The 20,169-nt window shown below is 42.4% G+C and overlaps 1 protein-coding gene across 1 annotated transcript in view; it reads right to left on the bottom strand.

The window, feature by feature from the left end:
• Window positions 1-981: 981 nt before the first annotated feature.
• The window catches only part of dnah5 (dynein, axonemal, heavy chain 5), a 428,506-nt gene continuing 409,318 nt past the window's right edge, over window positions 982-20,169 (bottom strand). Inside the window, exons 77-79 of the mRNA XM_041183995.1 lie at window positions 10,663-10,815; window positions 2,607-2,841; window positions 982-1,133 (exon numbers count right to left, since the gene is read on the bottom strand). Of these exons, the coding sequence (XP_041039929.1) occupies window positions 982-1,133; window positions 2,607-2,841; window positions 10,663-10,815 (540 nt within the window). The remainder of the gene's footprint in view (window positions 1,134-2,606; window positions 2,842-10,662; window positions 10,816-20,169) is intronic.

Here is a 20,169-nt window from a genome sequence, read left to right as displayed (position 1 = left end):
TCCCACCCTGGTAGCGCTGAGCATTGCAGTGCACGCCTCACACTGGCTGGCTAGCTGCTAATTGGCCAGCCAGTGTGATTTCACAGTCGGGAGGCGGAGCTTTTCCCAGCTGCTCCTGGGGCCGCCCACCACGCCCTCCCGACCAAGAGAAAATCCTGCCCATAAAGTTAATAACTGTGAGTAACACAGTTTAAGTTTAATTGGCATTTACGGAGGTAAATTGTCACCTTGGAAATGTTTCCAGCCTCCAGGTCAAATAAACATATCATAAAATAAAGTCCTTTTATTGACATCTTGATTCATATTTTTCATGCTTTGAAGTAATATTTTTTGACATTGACAGAAGTTTTGAAGTACAAGAAATATGACAGATGTGTAGCTAAAAATAGGCTATTTGTGATATACCTATAAAAATTGAGGTAAATTTTTTGTTATACCTTAATAAAATTTATTTGACAATTCTGGTACAAAGATTACCTTTAGCATGTTTGCAGATATTCAGTACTTATTGCAAAAAAAATCTTTACAAGTATATCAATCCCATATGACATATAAGCTTCAAAACTGTTTAGCTTTGAATATTTTTTTCTGCAGGTGTATGTCTAATAAAATAAGACAGCTTTGTGCACAAAATAAACTAAAATAGAAATAGCTATCACTAACACAATAGAACAAAGCAATTTTCAACTCTTGTACATGAGTCCGGGCACCAACTAAAACATCAGATAATGCATTCACAGTCAAAATTAAACTTAATTACAGAAAATGTAATCAATAAATATCCATTATCACATTAAATCAGACAAAATTCTTAAATCACAGCCTAGAAATTATATTGTCTATTATTTTCTGTATACTAACCAGAGCCATTTTAAAATTATTTTCCAGTAAAGCTGAAAGCTGGTATGGGATATTAAATATAAATGTCTATATGCCAGTAAGGTTGATGAAATTATTTTCTCAGTTACTGCTCGATTCAGTTTACTTGACATCACAAAGGAGTGCTACTCCACGTAAGATCCAGTGCTCAGGGGACTGAACTGTTCGGAGGTCCACAGTTGCTGTGTAGTTAAAATCAGTTCTGATTGGCTTTTTGTAGATTGGGCATGAATATAACCGCGGATCTTTTACACCTTCAGAAGAGGAAACAAATTGAGTACATTTGAGCTGTGCAGATGTAATACATAGTTTTTCAGAATTGAATATTAAAACATTCAGTAGGTTACTCTGAATGAAGAAAATGTTGCTTAGAAATTAAATATTCTATACCCCACATTCTAAATTTAACTCTCTGCATTTAAGAGGTATTATTTCTTTTAAATGCCCAGGAGGCCAGAGTTAGAGGAAAGAGAAATGGAGTTTTCAGTGTAAATGTAAATTTCTGGGAGATTGTTGGAATGAGGTGTGGGCAAGGTCATGGAGGAATTTATAGACAAGAACAAAATTTGCAAAGGAAATATGTTGGGGAATGTGATATCAGTGTAAGTAGATGAGGATGAGAGTTATGGTCGTTGGGATTTAGTGTGAATCAGGATATATGCAGCAGAATTTAGGATAAGTTGGAGTTTATGGAGAGTGAAGGATGCACAGCCAGCAAGAACTCTGGAGTGGTAGAATCTGGGGATGACAAAGGCACTGATAAGAGTTTTGTTTGCAGAGGAGTTGAAATATTGGTGAAGAAATAAGAAATAAGTCAAAAATGGTGATCATTATTAATGTACCTAAGGCAAGACTAGATCTGTATAAGAAACCAGTGTATCTAAAAGATAGCAACTTAATGATGACTACTTAACCTTGAAGAAAAGGAACAATCATGAGGAGCCCTGATAGAGTGGATAGAGATAAACTGTTCCCATTGGTGGAACAATCAGGAACAAGGGGGACAGATTTAAGGAACTGGCAAAAGATGCAATGGGAAATGAGGAAAACTTTTTCATGCAGCCGGTGGTTAAGATCTGGAATGCACTGCTTGAAAGTGTGATGGAGGCAGATTCAATCAAGGCATTTAAGAGGGAATTGGATTATTATTCGAAAAGGAAGGACGTGCAGGGGTACAGGGAGGAGGTCAGGGAGCGGCACTAGGTAAACTGCTCCTTTGGAGACATGACAGACCGAATGGCCTCCTCTGTGCTGTAACCATTCTGTGATTCTGTGAACAGTAAGCTGTTATTTCCAAACTACCAATTTAAAATGTTGTCTTTCATATGCACAGAAAAGAGAACTGCATGCAGAAAAAGGGGTTTTGAAAATTGTGCGAGATTGATGTACCAATAGAGTAATGGCCAAGTTGTGTACAAAGCTGTCTATATTCTCATGAATCTGCATGCATGCATCAGAATTTGTCAGTTACTCCGCCAAGTCATTTTTCTATTGCTCCCAGAAAAGTATGGATCAGAGAGGATCACAATTGGTAAATTCTATTGCATTTTTTTACCAATGTTCACCAGTCTAAAATCCCAAGATAGTGTAAATGTAATAAGGAACATATTATACTTTTTGGACATCTATTTTGGACATCTAGTTATATCTATTATATTATACTGCTTTAATATTTTAAATTTAGCTTTTGGTTACTTTAAAGGGTTGCAAATGTATTGCATACTTACTCAAGTTATTCTGAGCAGAAATATGGATGACTGGTAGCAACTCAAATAGCACTTTAGGCTTAGACTCAATGAGCTTTGAATTTCGCCTGTCCCATCCAGCTCCTTCCAGATACAGCCCATATACATAGACTCCCTCTGAAGGAGGAGCTGTGATGTCATCTTTCATCCATTTGCTGACTTCATTGCACAGAACCACATTATCAAGTGCCCAACCTTTATGAGCACGAGTAACTTCCTGTTAAATTAAAATTAAAGAGTCACCATCACAAGTAATGAGTTTTATCAATGAAGTATAAATCAATAATAATAATATAAAAACAAAAAACTGCAGATGCTGGAAATCCAAAACAAAAACAGAATTGCCTGGAAAAACTCAGCAGGTCTGGCAGCAGCGGCGGAAAAGAAAAAGTTGACGTTTCGAGTCCTCATGACCCTTCAACAGAACTGAGTGAATATTAGGAGAGAAGTGAAATATAAGCTGGTTTAAGGTGGTGGTGGTGGTTGGGGGGGGTGAGAGAAGTGGGGGGTGGTGGTGTGGTTGTAGGAACAAGCAAGCAGTGATAGGAGCAGATAATCAAAAGATGTCACAGACAAAAGAACAAAGAGGTGTTGAAGGTGGTGATATTATCGAAACGAATGTGCTAATTAAGAATGGATGGCAGGGCACTCAAGGTACAGCTCTACTGGGGGTGGGGTGGAAAGACTAGCAGGGCATAAAAGATTTAAAAATAATGGAAATAGGTGGGAAAAGAAAAATCTATATAAATTATTGGAAAAAACAAAAGGAGGGGGAAGAAACAGAAAGGGGGTGGGGATGGAGGAGGGAGTTCAAGATCTGAAGTTGTTGAATTCAATATTCAGTCCAGAAGGCTGTAAAGTGCCTAGTCGGAAGATGAGGTGTTGTTCCTCCAGTTTGCGTTGGGCTTCACTGGAACAATGTAGCAAACCAAGGACAGATATGTGGGCAAGAGAGCAGGGTGGAGTGTTAAAATGGCAAGCGACAGGGAGGTTTGGGTCTTTCTTGCGGACAGACCGCAGGTGTTCTGCAAAGCGGTTGCCCAGTTTATGTTTGGTCTCTCCAATGTAGAGGAGACCGCATTGGGAGCAACGTATGCAGTAGACTAAGTTGGGGGAAATGCAAGTGAAATGCTGCTTCACTTGAAAGGAGTGTTTGGGCCCTTGGACAGTGAGGAGAGAGGAAGTGAAGGGGCAGGTGTTGCGTCTTTTGCGTGGGCATGGTGAGGTGCCATAGGTCAGGGCTGAGGAGTAGGGGGTGATGGAGGAGTGGACCAGGGTGTTCCAGAGGGAACGATCCCTACGGAATGCCGCCTGTGGGTTGTGAAGGGAAGATGTGTTTGGTGGTGGCATCACCATCAAATGCCACCACCAAGCACATCTTCCCTTCACCCCCCCGGCGGCATTCCATAGGGATCGTTCCCTCCGGGACACCCTGGTCCACTCCTCCATCACCCCCTACTCCTCAACCCCTACCTATGGCAGCTCACCATGCCCACGCAAAAGATGCAACACCTGCCCCTTCACTTCCTCTCTCCTCACCGTCCAAGGGCCCAAACACTCCTTTCAAGTGAAGCAGCATTTCCCCCAACTTAGTCTACTGCATTCGTTGCTCCCAATGCGGTCTCCTCTACATTGGAGAGACCAAACGTAAACTGGGCGACCGCTTTGCAGAACACCTGTGGTCTGTCCGCAAGAAAGACCTAAACCTCCCTGTCGCTTGCCATTTTAACACTCCACCCTGCTCTCTTGCCCACATGTCTGTCCTTGGCTTGCTGCATTGTTCCAGTGAAGCCCAGCGCAAACTGGAGGAACAGCACCTCATCTTTCGACTAGGCACTTTACAGCCTTCCGGACTGAATATTGAATTCAACAACTTTAGATCTTGATCTCCCTCCTCCATCCCCACCCCCTTTCCGTTTCTTCCCTCTTCCTTTTGTTTTTTCCAATAATTTATATAGATTTTTCTTTTCCCACCTATTTCCATTATTTTTAAATCTTTTATGCCCTGCTAGTCTTTCCACCCCACCCCCAGTAGAGCTGTACCTTGAGTGCCCTGCCATCCATGCTTAATTAGCACATTCGTTTCACCACCTTCAACACCCAGAAAAGATTCCTCATTGCAGAGTGCTGACCTGAAGGTTAAGAATCCAAAAAAAGCAGCTAGTATGTGTTCTGAAGTACTGCAGATTATACAGGCAAGTTTGTAAAACTTTCAAAAATAAATACTTGACTGTGCACATTTGCGACCCCAGTGAGCCCTCTTATCCCACCCGTGGATGAGGTTAATGCAAATGTGTCCTACCCCGCCTGCCCATTGCGCCCATGCGCTAACCCGAAGATTGCACGAGCGCTGAAAAATTGGCGTTGATTGAACACTTAAGTGGCCCGTTAATTAATGGTGGGTGTGCGTCGGACATCATCATGCGCCTTCAGCTGACCTGAATTAGGGGCTGTGCCTGATTTATCCCAATTTTGTTGATTTGGTTTAATTGTATCACCACCTTCAACACCTTTTTGTTCTTTTGTCTGTGACATCTTTTGATTATCTGCTCCTATCACTGCTTGCTTGTTCCTACAACCACACCACCACCCCCCACTTCTCTCTCCCCACCACCCCACCACCCGCACCCCCCCCCCAACCTTAAACCAGCTTATATTTCACCCCTCTCCTAATATTCACTCAGTTCTGTTGAAGGGTCATGAGGACTTGAAACGTGAACTCTTTTCTTCTCCGCCGATGCTGCCAGACCTGCTGAGTTTTTCCAAGTATAAATCAGTACTTCACTATCATGCTTTTTATGATGTTACAGTAAGATCTCCATCACTGTGGCCTTCTTATGACTTTCCAAAGCACTTTTTCTGTTTTTGGCAATAAGGTACCAAAACAGTGAATAAACAATTATTTAATTGATAGTATATGTTTAAAGTGAATGAAATACTTACCAATACCTTGTTAGTGAGATTAACCTACACTATATTTAGTTGTAAATTGTGAGATTATGAGAGGTGAAGTATAGATGAAATTTTCACACTTTTACATTAAATTTACAACATGGACCATGTTGCTTATTCTCCATATGAGGTCCATAGGATTGTCCTAATCCCATGTGGCTGCTCTGTTTCCATGGGCAGAATTTTCCTGTTGTGTGGGGGCGGGCCCTGCATGTATATGTGTAAAATGATGTGTGGTGACGTCAGGCAAGCGTCCCGATGTTACCGCGCACCATCGTGATATTTATCTGGGAAGGCGCACGATGATAATCTTTTAAATGAAAACAATTAAACCAAATCAACAAAATTGGGATAAATCAGGCACAGCCCCTAATTCAGGTCAGCTGCAGGCGCATGATGATGTCCGACGCACGCCCACCATTAATTAACGGGCCACTTAAGTGTTCAATCAACGCCAATTTTTCAGCGCTCGTGCAATCTTCGGGTTAGCGCATGGGCGCAATGGGCAGGCGGGGTAGGACACATTTGCATTAACCTCATCCACGGGTGGGATAAGAGGGCTCACTGGGGTCGCAAATGTGCACAGTCAAGTATTTATTTTTGAAAGTTTTACAAACTTGCCTGTATAATCTGCAGTACTTCAGAACACATACTAGCTGCTTTTTTTGGATTCTTAACCTTCAGGTCAGCACTCTGCAATGAGGAATCTTTTCTGGGCCTGCAGGTTTCAGGAAGCCTTCCCTTAGCCTGGGAATGGGAGCTGAACTGTCCATTGGAGGCAGCTCCTCTGAGGAAGTAGAGAGGGCTAGAAGGGGTAGAAGGCCAGGAATGCACATTCAGCCTCCAGGGGAGCCCCCTGCTGGGTTAAATGCCCAATGCCAACATGGTACTCACCTTGCCATATTGCAACAAGTTGTTGAAGCACTGGCAGCACTGGATCCAGGTGCGCTGCAGCACATCACAGGAGCTCACCATCTCTGCCACCTCCTCCCAGGCATGTTTCATCATGTGAGGGGGCCTCCTCCTCCCATCCTAGGAGACCAGCATTTCCCACCGTGTTGCCACCTCCTGGAGGAGGGCAGCAAGGCAGTCATCCGAAAAACGAGGGGCACAGTGGCCCCCCACCCTACCCTCCAGTCTGGTATGTCCACCCGCCCTATCCTCTGGCCTGGCCTGTCCTGCTGGCCTACCCTCCAGACTGGCCTGCTCACCAGAAGCCCTCTGTTGTGGCCTTGTATTTCCAATTATGAGCAGCCTTGAGAAGGCTGCCTGGCCTTCACTTAAACAGGTTGCCGGGTTGCCATTGGACCTGGTGGTCTGTCCACGCCCGCCTGCTCCCGGTATCCTCGGGAGTCGAGAAATACACTTGGTGGGCCTTAATTGACCCACCCGCGTAAAATGACGGCGCGGACCCGATCGCAGGTGACGAATGGGTCCGCGCCCGCTCCTGCTCTGCCCCCCCACCCCCCCCGCCAACTGGAAAATTCAGGTCCATATTCTTTTACCCTCTTTACTTCAAGCAACCCTCTACCCTACTCTTAAATATTGACATGTTGACACTTAACCATCACATATCTGCAGGATGTCTTAGTTAATGGCCCGAGCATCCTGGTATCCAGATCGTTAGAGACTGGGCATAAGTTGGGAGATGCGCATCAAGACCCATCGGAAGCTCTGATGCACACACATGCACAGAAGTTACCCGGGAAGCTTAAACTTCCAATAGGCTGATTTCCGTTGCCCAGGACCGTCTGTGAATGTCCCTGACACTGAGCAGAATGTCAGAGACTTGGTCCAAATAAGCGGGACTTACCTAGATACTTACCCAAAAAATGTTACGCTGGTTAATACCTGGTCTAACTCAATGATCAGCCAGCATAACTGAACTGAGCATCAAAACCGACACCCACCCAACCTGTCTTCACTCCTGACCTGATCCAACTACCAGCTGACTAACCCCCACTCGACCAACCCCACTTGACCTGATTACCACCCCCCCCACCCAACCACCTCTTGACCAGCGCCCCCATCACCTGACCATCCACTCACTCACTCATCCATTCATTAACCAACTGAGAGGCTTGGACCATTAAAGACTTACCTGAATACAGCAGCTACCTGTCATGGAAGGGGGAGTGCCTTGTCTTCTTTTGTTGTGCCTGATAGTCTTCTCATTGAAAGACCGCACTGCATTGACCCTTCGGTGCTAGAGCCAGAATTGGAAGTCTCAGCTGAAAAATTGCAAAAGGGCCAACTTGCAGAAACCTTCGCTGACAGCGTCAATGCGTGGAGCATTGACACTGACCAGAAGATCTGAGCCAGTGTTTCAGATCTTTGAAGTCAATGTACTTGAATATACTTTTCCAGTATGAATCTAAATTATTTCATTACATTTAAAACTATCTATGGTGGTATATCTTTAGCAGGTTGAATGCTTTTGAATGTTTCAACATAAAATAGAATTCCTTGTGCATCTGAAATGCTATGCAAAATTACACCTTTAATTGGGTGTGAGATTCCTGATGTAGCGTTTGCTGTGCACGTAAACCTAATAATCCAATTCCCATTCTAAAGCTTGAAAGATTGATGAACAAAATGTTCCTCAGAGATTTAAAGATTAAATTCTTCAGTTTTATAGTAATTATTTTGTTCATGCTGACTGAATGCATTGCTAACTGCTTCTCAAAGGAATATTATGAAAGAACTTCTGTGAGGGATGTGTGTTTTAACTGAGAATCACCACTGCTTCTTTAATGTGCAATGGCAAAGCCTTATTACTAGTCTTACACCTTTAAATATATATTTATAAAACAAATCTTGAAAGGGAATCGGGCAAAGTGTATAAAAGAAAACCAATCTGCTACTGCCTTTTTGCACCTTGCTGAAGATGAATGTTACCTGTTATAGGTTTGTAGCTATGGCCAGAATTTTATGTTCGGCGTGTGGGCTTGGCAGGGGCTGTCGGGAAGCCACCCGCCGCCCGCAAACAGTTCCACACCGTGATTTTACACATGTAAGCCAATTAAGGCCCGCCCAGTGTAAGATGCGACAGCAGCAACAGTGAGAAGGGGCGTGAGCTCAATGTCCACCGGGTCCAATGAGGACCTGGCGGCTGATTCAAAAGCAGCCGCAGCAGCTATGCGAAGCTATGCCAGTGAAGCACATGCACCTCATCATGGAGCTCGTTACTGGTGAACATGTCATCGCGCGTCATATACTCTCAGGCATTTGGGATGCGCGACCACACGCCCAATGTAAAATTCTGGCCTATGTCTTGATAACTCATGTGCTGAAAATAGCCTGTGTTTTCTTTTGTGCAATGTCCCTTTAAGAACAAAATTGTGCTGGGGGTTATTTTGAAAGAAGGTTAATTGGTTTCCTAATTAAGACATCAATAGGTTCCAAGAAATGCCCATGTGACATCAGGTTGCCACGGGGTTGAATAGCTAGGAAGCAAAGATAAATAGAAATTTATACAGGTGAGTTTTTAAATGTCCAAGTCTTTCAGTCAGTTAGTGAATGAATGAGTGAGTGAATAGATGGTTGGGTGATTGGGAGGTTGGGCGTTGGTCGAGAGGTGGTTGAATGGGGGGGGGGTAATTGGATCAAGTGGGGGTAGTTGGGCGGGGGTTAGTCGACTGGAAGTTGGATCAGGCTGGGAGTGTGGTCAGATTGTGGGGGGTTATGTTTGAGGTGTCGGTTTTGGTGCTCAGTTCTGTTACACCGGCTAACCATTGAGTTAGGCTAGGTATTAACCAGCGTAACATTTCTTGGGTAAGTATCGAGGTAAGTCACATTAATTAATTAATTTATTTACTAACGGTTGGTGGGCAGGCGAAAGGGCCAAATGGCCTATATGTTTTTTAGGAAAGCTTATCCACAAGCGGGATGAGGTTTCCTAAAGCTTTTACGAATTAAATAAAAAAATTTTCTGAAAAATAAAAACATGTCCCATCTCATGTGACACAGTCACATGAGGGGACATGTTTCATTAAATTTTTATTGCACTCATTTAATTTTTTTAAAAGTGCTTTAATCTCCCTGAGGCAACTCCATGCGTGAACTGCGTTCCAGACCCAAATCTCCCTCCTCCCCCTGCCCGCACGGTAGCGCTCAGCACCACTGCTCGCGTATTACGCTGGGCGGGCCTTAATTGGCCCGCACAGGTAGAGTGCTATCTGTGCTGGCATGAAGAGGAGGAAGAGATGGGGCATGCACGTGAAAGAGCGCTTCAATCTCCCTGAGGCACGGAGCTGCCTCAGGGAGATTGAAGGGCTTTTGAAATTATTAAATAAACGATTTAAAAATTTATTTAAACATGTTCGCTCGATGGAACATGTTTTTATATTTATGAAAATTTTAAAAATTTATTTAATAAGAGCTTTAGGAAACTTCATCCCGCTCGTGGATGAGGATTCGTATAAAACATGAAGGCCGCTTGGCCTTTTCGCCTGCCCGCCAACCTTAAGGTTGGATGGGCAGCGTTAATGATTCCTTCAATTACTTTCTTAATGGCCTTAATAGTCCGTTTACAAATCGGCGGGCCGCAGCCGACTCCGGCATGTGCCCGCCGAAAGAAGCATCGCAACTCAGCACGATGACGTCGGGACGCACGCCCGATGTCATCGCGCGTCATTTTATGTGTCGGCGTGTCGGGCCTGCCCTCGCACACTGACTGAAAAGTCCTTCCCCTGGATGAGAATGTTAAAATTAAGGTGTTGGTGGACTGGGAACCAATGTATGTCGTGAGCACAGGGCTGGTGAGTGAATGAGACTTGGTGTGAGTTAGGATTTTGGCAGTAGAGTTTTGGATGAACTCATGATTATGGAGTGTGGAAGAATGGCAACTGACGAGGAGAGAGTTGAAATAATCAAGACTAGCGGTAACAAAATAAAACCCTTAGTTTTAAGCAAAGAACTAGCAGGCAATCAGACTGTGTTATTTTTGAGAACTATGGTCAAATTTGAAGTAGAATGGTGGATAATTTCACCTGCACAATCTTCAGAAATATTAATTCAAATCAGGCATCTATGTTAATTGTACAAAATCTCACCAATATACTATATACTAGGAGATTAGCATTACTTGTCTCATTGCGGTTAGAAATCCTTGTGGGTTAAAAAAGCCAGTCATCCAGAAGCAGTTTGGTCGCCCTTCAAAAATCCAGGAATTAAATTGACGATTTCGCTCCAATAATTCGGTAAACCAAAATCCAAGCGTGCTTGATTCCCAGGATGTCTAGAGAGCAAGACAACATTTTAATTGCAAATTAAGGTAATACTCGCTCTATTCTGAACTAAATGGACATTATTAACTGTTCTACAGATGTAAATTCTTTGATTTGAAGCACAGGGAATAAAAATTTATGCCTTGTTATTAATCTATAGGTGCGGGTCTAGAATAAAATCTCAATGGCACTGGTATGATCAGCTAAATGGTTTCCAAATTAGGAGGCAATTTACATAGTGTTCATCTTTACTTCCATTTTACTAAGACCGATAGACAATGGGTTACAGACAAAAAGTGGGGGTGTAGGTCTAAGTACAACTGCTCTTTCAAACAGCCAGTAGAGACACAATGGCCCAAATGACCTTCTTTTGTGCTGCAAGCTTCTTTGATTCTATCATTCCAATGATGAAGAGAAGTCTGATTCAAGCAAGATGACCTGATGAGGGTAAGTGCTTTGCCTTGATGATAGGACAACACAAGTATTTTGAGATATGTGGTCTGTGTAAGGTGAAACCTACAATCCTTTCATAACTATTATAATACCAGATCTCTCATTGTATTAGTCACATGATTTAGAGGGTAATGCCAAGGAAAAATGAAAGACAGGAATTGTGTTCCTATGACGGAGCTGGGTGAACCAGAATTGGAGTAGTTTGCAAACAGAGTAGAAACTGAGATTTTGTGATTATCAAAATTTGGTGGAGAGGAGGAATGCAGTTCCTCAAAAGGAGTGGTACCATACAACCTGAGGATCTAAGTTAAGTAATAAAAACAGAAAATGCTGGAAAAACTCAGCAGGTCTGACAGCAGATGTGGACAGAGAAACAGAGTTAACGTTTTGAGTCTGTGTGACCCTTCTTCAGGGATTTTATCTCAGTTAAGTATCCAGACAGCTAATATTTAGGATCTCTCTGTTTAGTAACTTGATACTTTGTGTTAAGTTTGAGTAAATAGTTACTTTTTGATGAGTTTGCTTTTGAGGATCGTATTAAAAAAAAGCAGTGTAGTTTAGAGCCAGTTAACAGCAATTATTTGAATGGTCATCTTGTATCTAAGGAGTTTATTTTAAGTTTCAAATTAGAATGCAAGGGCAGCTGCAACTCGCAGCCTTCAATTCCTGTATCAAATAGAAACTTCAGGAAACTTCATGTGTCCAAGAAGTTCAAATTTGTAGATAGTGCCTACAAATGTGAGCCTCCAGCTGCTTGAACACATAGGGCAAAATTTTGCCCTCGTCGGGTGGGCGCAGCAGGCGGGCCCAGGAGCCACCTGTCGCCCACGATTGGGCCCAACGTGGATTTCACGCTGGCTGGCCAATTACCAGCCAGCCAGTGTGAAACGCATGCTGCAGTGCTGCCGGGGTTGGGGTGGGAGGAGCGCGAGCGTGGGAGTGTCCGTATGCACCGGGGTGCGCATAGGAAAAGCACCTTGGGGCAGAGAGCTGCCTCAGGGGCCTGAAGAATTTTGAAAATAAAACATAAAGAATTTTAAAATGTTAGAAATCAGTTTGAAAATTTTTTACTTTTTAAAATCACTGAACGAAACCTCATCCTGCCTGTGGATGAGGTTTCGCAAAAAATCTAAAGGCTGCTTGGCCTTTTCGCCTGCTCACAAACTGTAAGGTTAGACAGGCTGCGAAAAATTTAATTTGATTAGAACCTTAATAGTCTTAATAGGACTGTTAATTGTTGGTGGGTGTGCTGCTGACTCCCGCGCACGCCTGCAGACTGAAATATCGCACGACAGTGCAATGACGTCGGAACGCTCGCCCGACACCATCGCTCATCATTTTACGCTCGTTCGGGTTGGGCGTGTACCAGTCTGTCAAGTGCAATATTCTGCCCATACTGAGGGCTTCTGAACTGGAGAGACAGCTGGATTCACCACAGGGCTTAAGGGTGGCTGGCTGTTTCTTGAATCACAGGATCCAGAAAGTGGTCACCCCACAGCCAGATACAGTTCAGAATAGCAACTTGGTGACTATCTGGAAGAATAGGAAGAGGCAGGCAGTGCAGGAATCCTCTGTGAGTGCGGTGCTCTCAAATTCATATTCAACACTGAATACTAATGAAGGTGACAACATCTCAAAGGCGGGTGGTCCCAAGCCTGGCATCATGAGGCAAAGGATTGCTCAGTGGAGTACAGCAAAGTGTAGAAACACAGCAATAATTGGGGGTTCGATAGTCAGGGAGATGGGCAGGCAGTTCTGCTACTGCTGACATGTGATCATATGGTATGTTACCTTCCTGGTGTCAGGGTAAGAGACATTGCTGAAAGGATGCAGAATATTCTGTGGGGAAAAAGGTAAGAACCAGAAGTTGTACTTCATTTTGGAACCAATAACACATGGACTGAAGTCCTACAGTTAAAGCTCAAGGAGTTAGAGCAACAGATACAAAGCAGGACCTCAAAGGCAGTAATCTCTGGATGGCTCCCAATGCCACACACTAGTGCGACTAAAAATAGGGTTAATGTGTGAGATATGATTTAGGAGGGAGGGCATCAGATTCCTGAGATATTGGGACCAGTTCTGTGGCAGGATGGTCCTGTTTAAAAGAGATGGGTTGCACCTGAATAGAGCTGGGAGCAAGATCCTTGCAGACAGGTTAACTCGTGCTGTGAGGGTGGGTTTAAACTAATACAACAGGGGATTAGGCACCAAAATGTAGTCTGAAAATATAGAAACAAGGTGCACAAGGTTTGAGATAGCTAGTCACATTTAGAAATAATACAGAATTAGATGAGAAAATAGAAAATACAAAAAGGTGTGGTTAATAGGGTTGATGTGCTGCAGACACAAATAGCCTAGTAGGAATATGGGAATATGATTATAACAATTCAGACCTGGCTCAATAGAGGGGTAAGGGGAGATTGGATGCTTAATGTTCCTGGGGATGTTATTCAGGAGAGACAGGGAAGGAAAATATGCTAGAAAGAGAAAATGTCCTTGAGGGATCAAAGACAGGTAAGAAACAAAAAAGGATTTATTACATTACTTCATGTATTTTCTAGGACACCAAATAATGGGAAGGGGATTGAGGAGCAGATTTGCAAGGTAATTACTAAGAAATGCAAGAACAATGGAGTAGTGATAATGGGAAACTTTAAGTACTCCCAATATTAAATAGGGCAGTGATTGTGTTAAGTGCAGAGAACGGGAGAAAGTTCTCAAGTTATTCTGTTACGAAAGTATAATAAATTTATCCAGGTTTATTATCAAGTAGGTGCGAGTGTGTATGATTCTGTCTTTGTGACTTAATTACATTTGGATCAGGCAGACTGCAAGCTTGAAATTATCAAATGAAGCTAGGTGTAGAAATGTACTTGAAATGCTAATGAGTAAACATGGATGCTGTCTTAGCATATAATGTGTGAGGGGAGTTTGCATTTTTAGATAAGTGAAGGGATTATTTGGATTTCAGAAGGATGTTAGTATGTTTAAAACTAACCAAATAAGCAAGGCTAAGCCATGTATTTATTTTTCTCAAAGGTTACTGACAATATTGGCAACACAAAAGTTTTTATATTATGGGAAAGGTTCCAAAGATATATGGAACAATGGAATTTACATATTAAAGAGAGAGAAACATAAAAAAAGGAGAATGAAAAGCTATGTTGGGGGCCATGTAAGATCCAACAGGAATGTGTAAAACAGCTTTGAAGAAACCTTCAGCCATTTTTGCATAAGTCTGTTGTGTCTAATAACTAAAGTTGGAGAAAGCCATTTGGAATTCCACTGTTAAGTGGGTACTATATTAACTTGCTGCTTTTTAAAAAAAAACTAAAATCTATTTTGGACTTTTGCCTTAAAGGAGGCGTGTAACTGTGAGTCAGGTTAATTAGGAATTTTAGGAGTTGTTATAGTATTAAGTAATTGTAGTCTTATGTATGTGCTTGAAATCTTTTATGTTGTTAATAAATATTTTAAATTTTAAAATTTCTAAAGGTCTTAGTGGACTCATTACTTTTGAATTCAGTGCACACATCTTCTTGTAATAAATACAAATTGCAAAACCGTGCAATAGCATGACCAAGTTTCCCATGTGGATTTAGTCCGCCTGGCGCACATCATCTGCTATGTCATAACGATTCAGGAGAATTATTTTGATCAGGATGTTTCCTGCAGAGTGAGAAAGGAGGTATTACTAGATCTAATTCTGAGAAATGAAGTGGATCAGATGGAGAATGCCACATCGGGGACCACCTTGGGAATAGTAACTTAAGGTTTAAATTAGTTATGGAGAAAGACAATGAGAAATTGAGAATATAAACATTGAACTAGAGGAAGCCTAATTTCAGTGAATTGAGGAGGGACTGATCCAAGTGCATTATAGTCAAAGACTGGCAGGCAGAAATTTAATGGCACAATGGGCAGCTCTTAAAGAGGAGTTGGTTTGGGTACAGGGGAGGGGAGGGGAGGGGAGGTGGTGGCACAGTGATATTGTCATTGCACTAGTAATCCAAAGACCCAGGGTAATGCTCTGGGTTTCGAATCCCGCCATGGCAGATGGTGGATTTTGAATTCAATAAAAATCTGGAGTTAATCTGAAACTTTGGTCAATTGTTATAAAAACCCATCTGGTTCACTAATGTCCTTTAGGGAAGGAAATCTGCCATCCTTACCTGGTCTGGCCTGTGACTCCAATTCTGCAATAATCTGGCTGACTCTTAACTGTCCCCTGAACAAGGGCAATAAATGCTGGCCTAGCCAATGGTGCCCATGAATGAATAAAAAAAGTCTAGGTACATTCCCACAAGGAGAAAAGGGAGGACAACCAAAACCAGAGCTCCCTAGATCATGAAGAGAGTAGGATGAAGCAGAAAAGGGGAGCATATGACAGATTTCAGCTTGATAATACAAGAGAGAATCCAGCAGAATATGATAAGTACAGGGAGAAGTGCAAAAAGGAAATAAGATGGGAAAAGAGATAGTATGAGAAGATTGGTGGCTAACATAAAAGGGAATCCAAATGTCTTCTATATGCATATGAACAGTATAAGGCTTGTTAGTTGAGTGGTGGAATCAATTAGGAACCAAATGGAGATCTATTGGTGGAGGCAGAAGGCCTCCGGAAGGAGGTTGAGGTACTAAATGAATACTTTGCATTGGTGCTTAGCACGGAAAAGGTCTTGGCCAAAGCTACAGTAAACAAAGAATACTGGAAGAAATAAAAATAGACAAACAAGAGATACTAAAAAGGATTGCAGGTGTTAAGAAGGATTGCATAAGTTAAAATGGAGAAGCCACCCAGTATGGATGGATGCATATTAATTTGCTGAGGGAAGTAAGAATGGACATTGCCCAGGTGCTGGCCAAAATCTTCCAATCCTCCTTAGGTACAGGGATGGTGCTAGGGGCCTGGAGGATTTCAATGTTACACCTTTGTTAAAAAAAGAGAAGGATGAACCTGACAGTAAAAAGCCAGTCAGTTTTAACTTTGTGTTGTGAGGAAGGGGTGTGTTGACAAGAGACTACACTTGAGTGAGATGTAGATCGGGTGAGTATTTGGGAGTTTGGTTCAGGTAGTAAGTTCTGGTAAGCTTTTCCTAAGTTTAAATTTAGATTAAGAATTAGGTTTGTAATTTCAAACATTGTTAGTTTAACAGCCTAATTAAACAGAGAGCTGCCTGAAGTGGCAGTTATGTATCAATCAGCTGAAATTAGATGCTCTCCATAGGTGATAATTAATGTAGCAGAAAGCTGACCTAGCTAGTGAGTCATCAGAGGTGCTATATGTAAGCAGAGAGATTTTAAGCACATACAAAGAAAGGAGCATAAGGATGGTAGATTATGTCAGAATGGGTGGTAGTGGAGTGAGTGGTTGGGGATTTGGTTCAGATGGTAAGTTTGATGCATTTGGGTGAAGAGATGTTCCTTTTTCTACTTTTTCAGCCTTCAGTAGTTGGTGAGTTTCCTTCCTTTTCTCCAAGCTAAGTGCAACTTTCTATTACTTTAGCTGTGTAAATTGTTGGACATAAGCGGCAGGTTGGTGGTGTGCCGTGACTGCAGTATGTGGGAATCTGCGGCATACACTGCAAGCTTGGGCAACCATATCTGCAGAGAGTATTTGCAACTTAGGTGACTTTGGCTCAGTGTTGCTGAGCTGGAGTCTGAGTTGCGGACATGGCGGGACATCAGAGAGGGGGCGAGTTACCAGGACACTTTGTTCCAGGAGCCAGTCACACTACTTAAGTTAGGCAGAACTTTCGAGTTAGTCAATAGTCAGGGACAGGAGGGTTTGACTGCGAATCAGGCAGGTATGGGGCATCAGCATGTAATGATGGAAGAGCCTCAGCCCCTGACTTTGTCCAACAGATACGAAGTGCTTGCTACCTGCGTGGCTGAGGAGAAGGATTGCAAGATGGGTGAGTGGATTAACCATGGCACCATATTGAAGGATGCTATTCAAGTGGAGGGAGCAAGGAGGAATTGTGGTAATGATAGAAGACAGTACAGCCAGGGGGTAGATATTGTTCACTGCAGCTGCAACCTGGAGTTCCGAAGGTTACGTTGTCTGCCTGGTGCCAGGTTTAAGGACATCTCCTCACAGCTGGAGCAGAACTTGGAATATATTTAGGAAAGACAGACAGAATGGAATAAAAGGTGGCCTCAGAAGATCGTCAAGTTGAATCAGTGTGGGTGGAAATTAGGAATAGCAAGAGTCAGAAAACACAGGTGGGGGTGGTTTATAGGCCCCTAACAGTAGTTATCCTGTTGGGCAGAATATTAAACAAGAAATTATTGGAGCCTATAACCAAGGCAATATAATAATTTTGGGGGACTTTAATCTTCATGTAGACTAGTACAAGCAAATTTGCAAGTGTAGTCTAAAAGATGAGTTTGTAGAATGTTTTTGTGACTATTTCTTGGAGTAATACATTGTGGAACTAGGTACAAAGCTATCTTAGATCTAGTATTGTGTAATGAATCAGGGTTAATTAGGAATTTCATGGTAAAAAAAACTTCTGGGAAATAGTGTTCATAATATCACTGAATTCCATGTTAAGTTTGAAAGTGACACACTCCAATCACAAACAAGAATCTTAAACTTAAAGCTAATTGCATAGGTATGACAAGAGAACTGGCTAAGGTTAATTGGGTAAATAGACTAAAATGGTATGGAGGGAGATGAACAGTGGGAAATAATTAAAGAGAAAATTCAAAACCTTCAACGAAAATACATTCCATTGAAAAATAAAAACTCAGCGAGAAAGACCCATCTGTAAGAGTAAGAGAGGATAGCATTAGATTAAAAGAAGAAAGCCAGTAGCAAGCCTGAAGATTGAGAGTGTTTTAGAAACCAGCAGAGGACCCCCAAAAAGTTGATAAAAATGGAAAAAATGAAATATGAGAGTAAACTAGTCAGGAATATAAAACCAGAATGTAAGAGTTTTTATAAGTATATAAAAAAGGAAGAGAGTAGCTAAAGTAAACGTTGGCCATTTGAAGCAGAGTCAGGAGAAATTATCATGGGGACTGAGGGAAAAGCTGAGGCATTGAACAAATATTTTGGGCCTGTCTTCATAGTAGAAAACACAAGTTTCATACCAGAAATAGATGGTAACCTAGAGGCTAAAAAGCATGAAGAAATTAATTTCAGCAGAAAAAAGTACTGGCAAAACTTGAAGGACTAGAATCTGACAAATCCCTGGGACCTGATGGCCTACACCCTAGGGTTCTAAAACAGATTGCTGAAGAATAGTGGATGTGCTGGTTGAGATTTTCCAAATTCCTTAGATTCGGGAACCTTAGATTGGAAGTAGGCAAATGTTACACCACTTTTCATGAAAGGAGGGAGAGAAAATCAGTGAACAATAGGCCTGTTGGCCTAACATCAGTTGTTGGGAAAATGCTGGAATCTATTATTAAGGAAGTCTTAACAATGCATTTAGAAAAGCATAGTATGATTAGAATGAGTCTACCTGGTTTTACTAAGGGGAAGTCCTGTTTGACAAATTTATTAGAGTTTTTTGAGGATGTAACTGGTAGGGTAGATAAAGGGGAACCAGCACATGCAGTATACTAGGATTTCCAATAGGCATTCAATAAGGTGCCACACAAAAGATCAATAGGCAAGATAAGGGCTCATATAGTTGCGAGTAGCATTTTAGCATGGGTAGAGGATTGGTTAACAAATAGAAAGCAGACAGTGGGCATAAATGGGGCTTTTTCAAGTTGGCAGGCAGTGAATATTGGAGTGCTGCAAGGATCTGTGCTGAATCAGAGAGTAATGTATCAAAGTTTGCTGATGCAGCTAGGTAAGCTATGGGGAGGACACAGAGGTGATGCCATGAGATATAGACAGATTAAGTGAGTGGGCAATAAGAAGCAGATGGAGTATAATGTAGGGAAGTGTGAAGATATTCACTTTGGTCATAATATAAAAGCAAAATATTTTTAAAAGTTGTGAAATTTGAAGGTGTTGATGTTCAAAGACACTTCGATGTGCTGGTACAAGAAATGCAGAAAATTAGCATGCAGGTGCAGCAAGCAATTAGAAAGGCAAATTGCATGTTGGCCTTTATTGCACGGGGTTTGGAGTGCAAGAATAAAGAAGTCTTGCTACAGTTGTACAGGGTTTTGGTGAGACCATATCTGGAATACTGTGGGCAGTTTTGGTCTCCACACTTAAGAAAGGATATTCTTGCATTGGAGGCGGTATGGCAAAGGTTCACTAGATTGGTCCCTGGGATGAGGGGATTGTCCTATGATGAGAGATTAAAGGTGGAATCGTCCCAGATTTGCACTAAGTGCAGTAGCGGGTGGGAAAAGGGATGTTTTACCAGCTGGCCACAATGGCGGCTTTTCACACCGTATCATCCCAATCCTGCCTCATTAATTATGCATTCTGGGGAAACACAATGTTTCAATGGCGGGCCATCATCTTGCTGCTTCATCATGCCAGGCGCCATATTTAAAGTGGAGCTGTGCGCACAGCTCTGTTTCTTCAGCCCAGGTCTGCTGCATGGAAGACATGGCCCCAAAAGGCAAGAAGACTGCAGCCCCCCTGGTGTAATGATGCATCCCTTGCATGCCTTTTGGACGCAGTGGAGGCCCGTCATGATGTCCTCCACCCCTGTTCTGGGCAAAGACCAGTAAGCAAGGTCACCAATCCAATATGGGAGATGGTGGCAGCGGTGGTCAGTGCCAAAGCCCTGCAAAAAGGGTCAGCCATCTATTCAAACAGTCAAGGAGAGATAGAAGAGCAGATATGTATATAAATCTTGGAGAAGTATTAAAATAATAGGATAATAATAGTAGGGGATTTCAACTTCCCCAATATTAACTGGGATTGACAAAGTGTGAAAGGCTTAGAGGGGGCTGAATTCATAAAATATATCCAGGGGAGCTTTTTAAGCCAG

The sequence above is a fragment of the Carcharodon carcharias genome, chromosome 3, assembly GCF_017639515.1.
Source record: "Carcharodon carcharias isolate sCarCar2 chromosome 3, sCarCar2.pri, whole genome shotgun sequence".
Classification (NCBI taxonomy): Eukaryota; Metazoa; Chordata; class Chondrichthyes; order Lamniformes; family Lamnidae; genus Carcharodon; species Carcharodon carcharias.
Note: the sequence above shows the minus strand (reverse complement) of the source record. Positions and strands in the feature narration are given on the sequence as shown.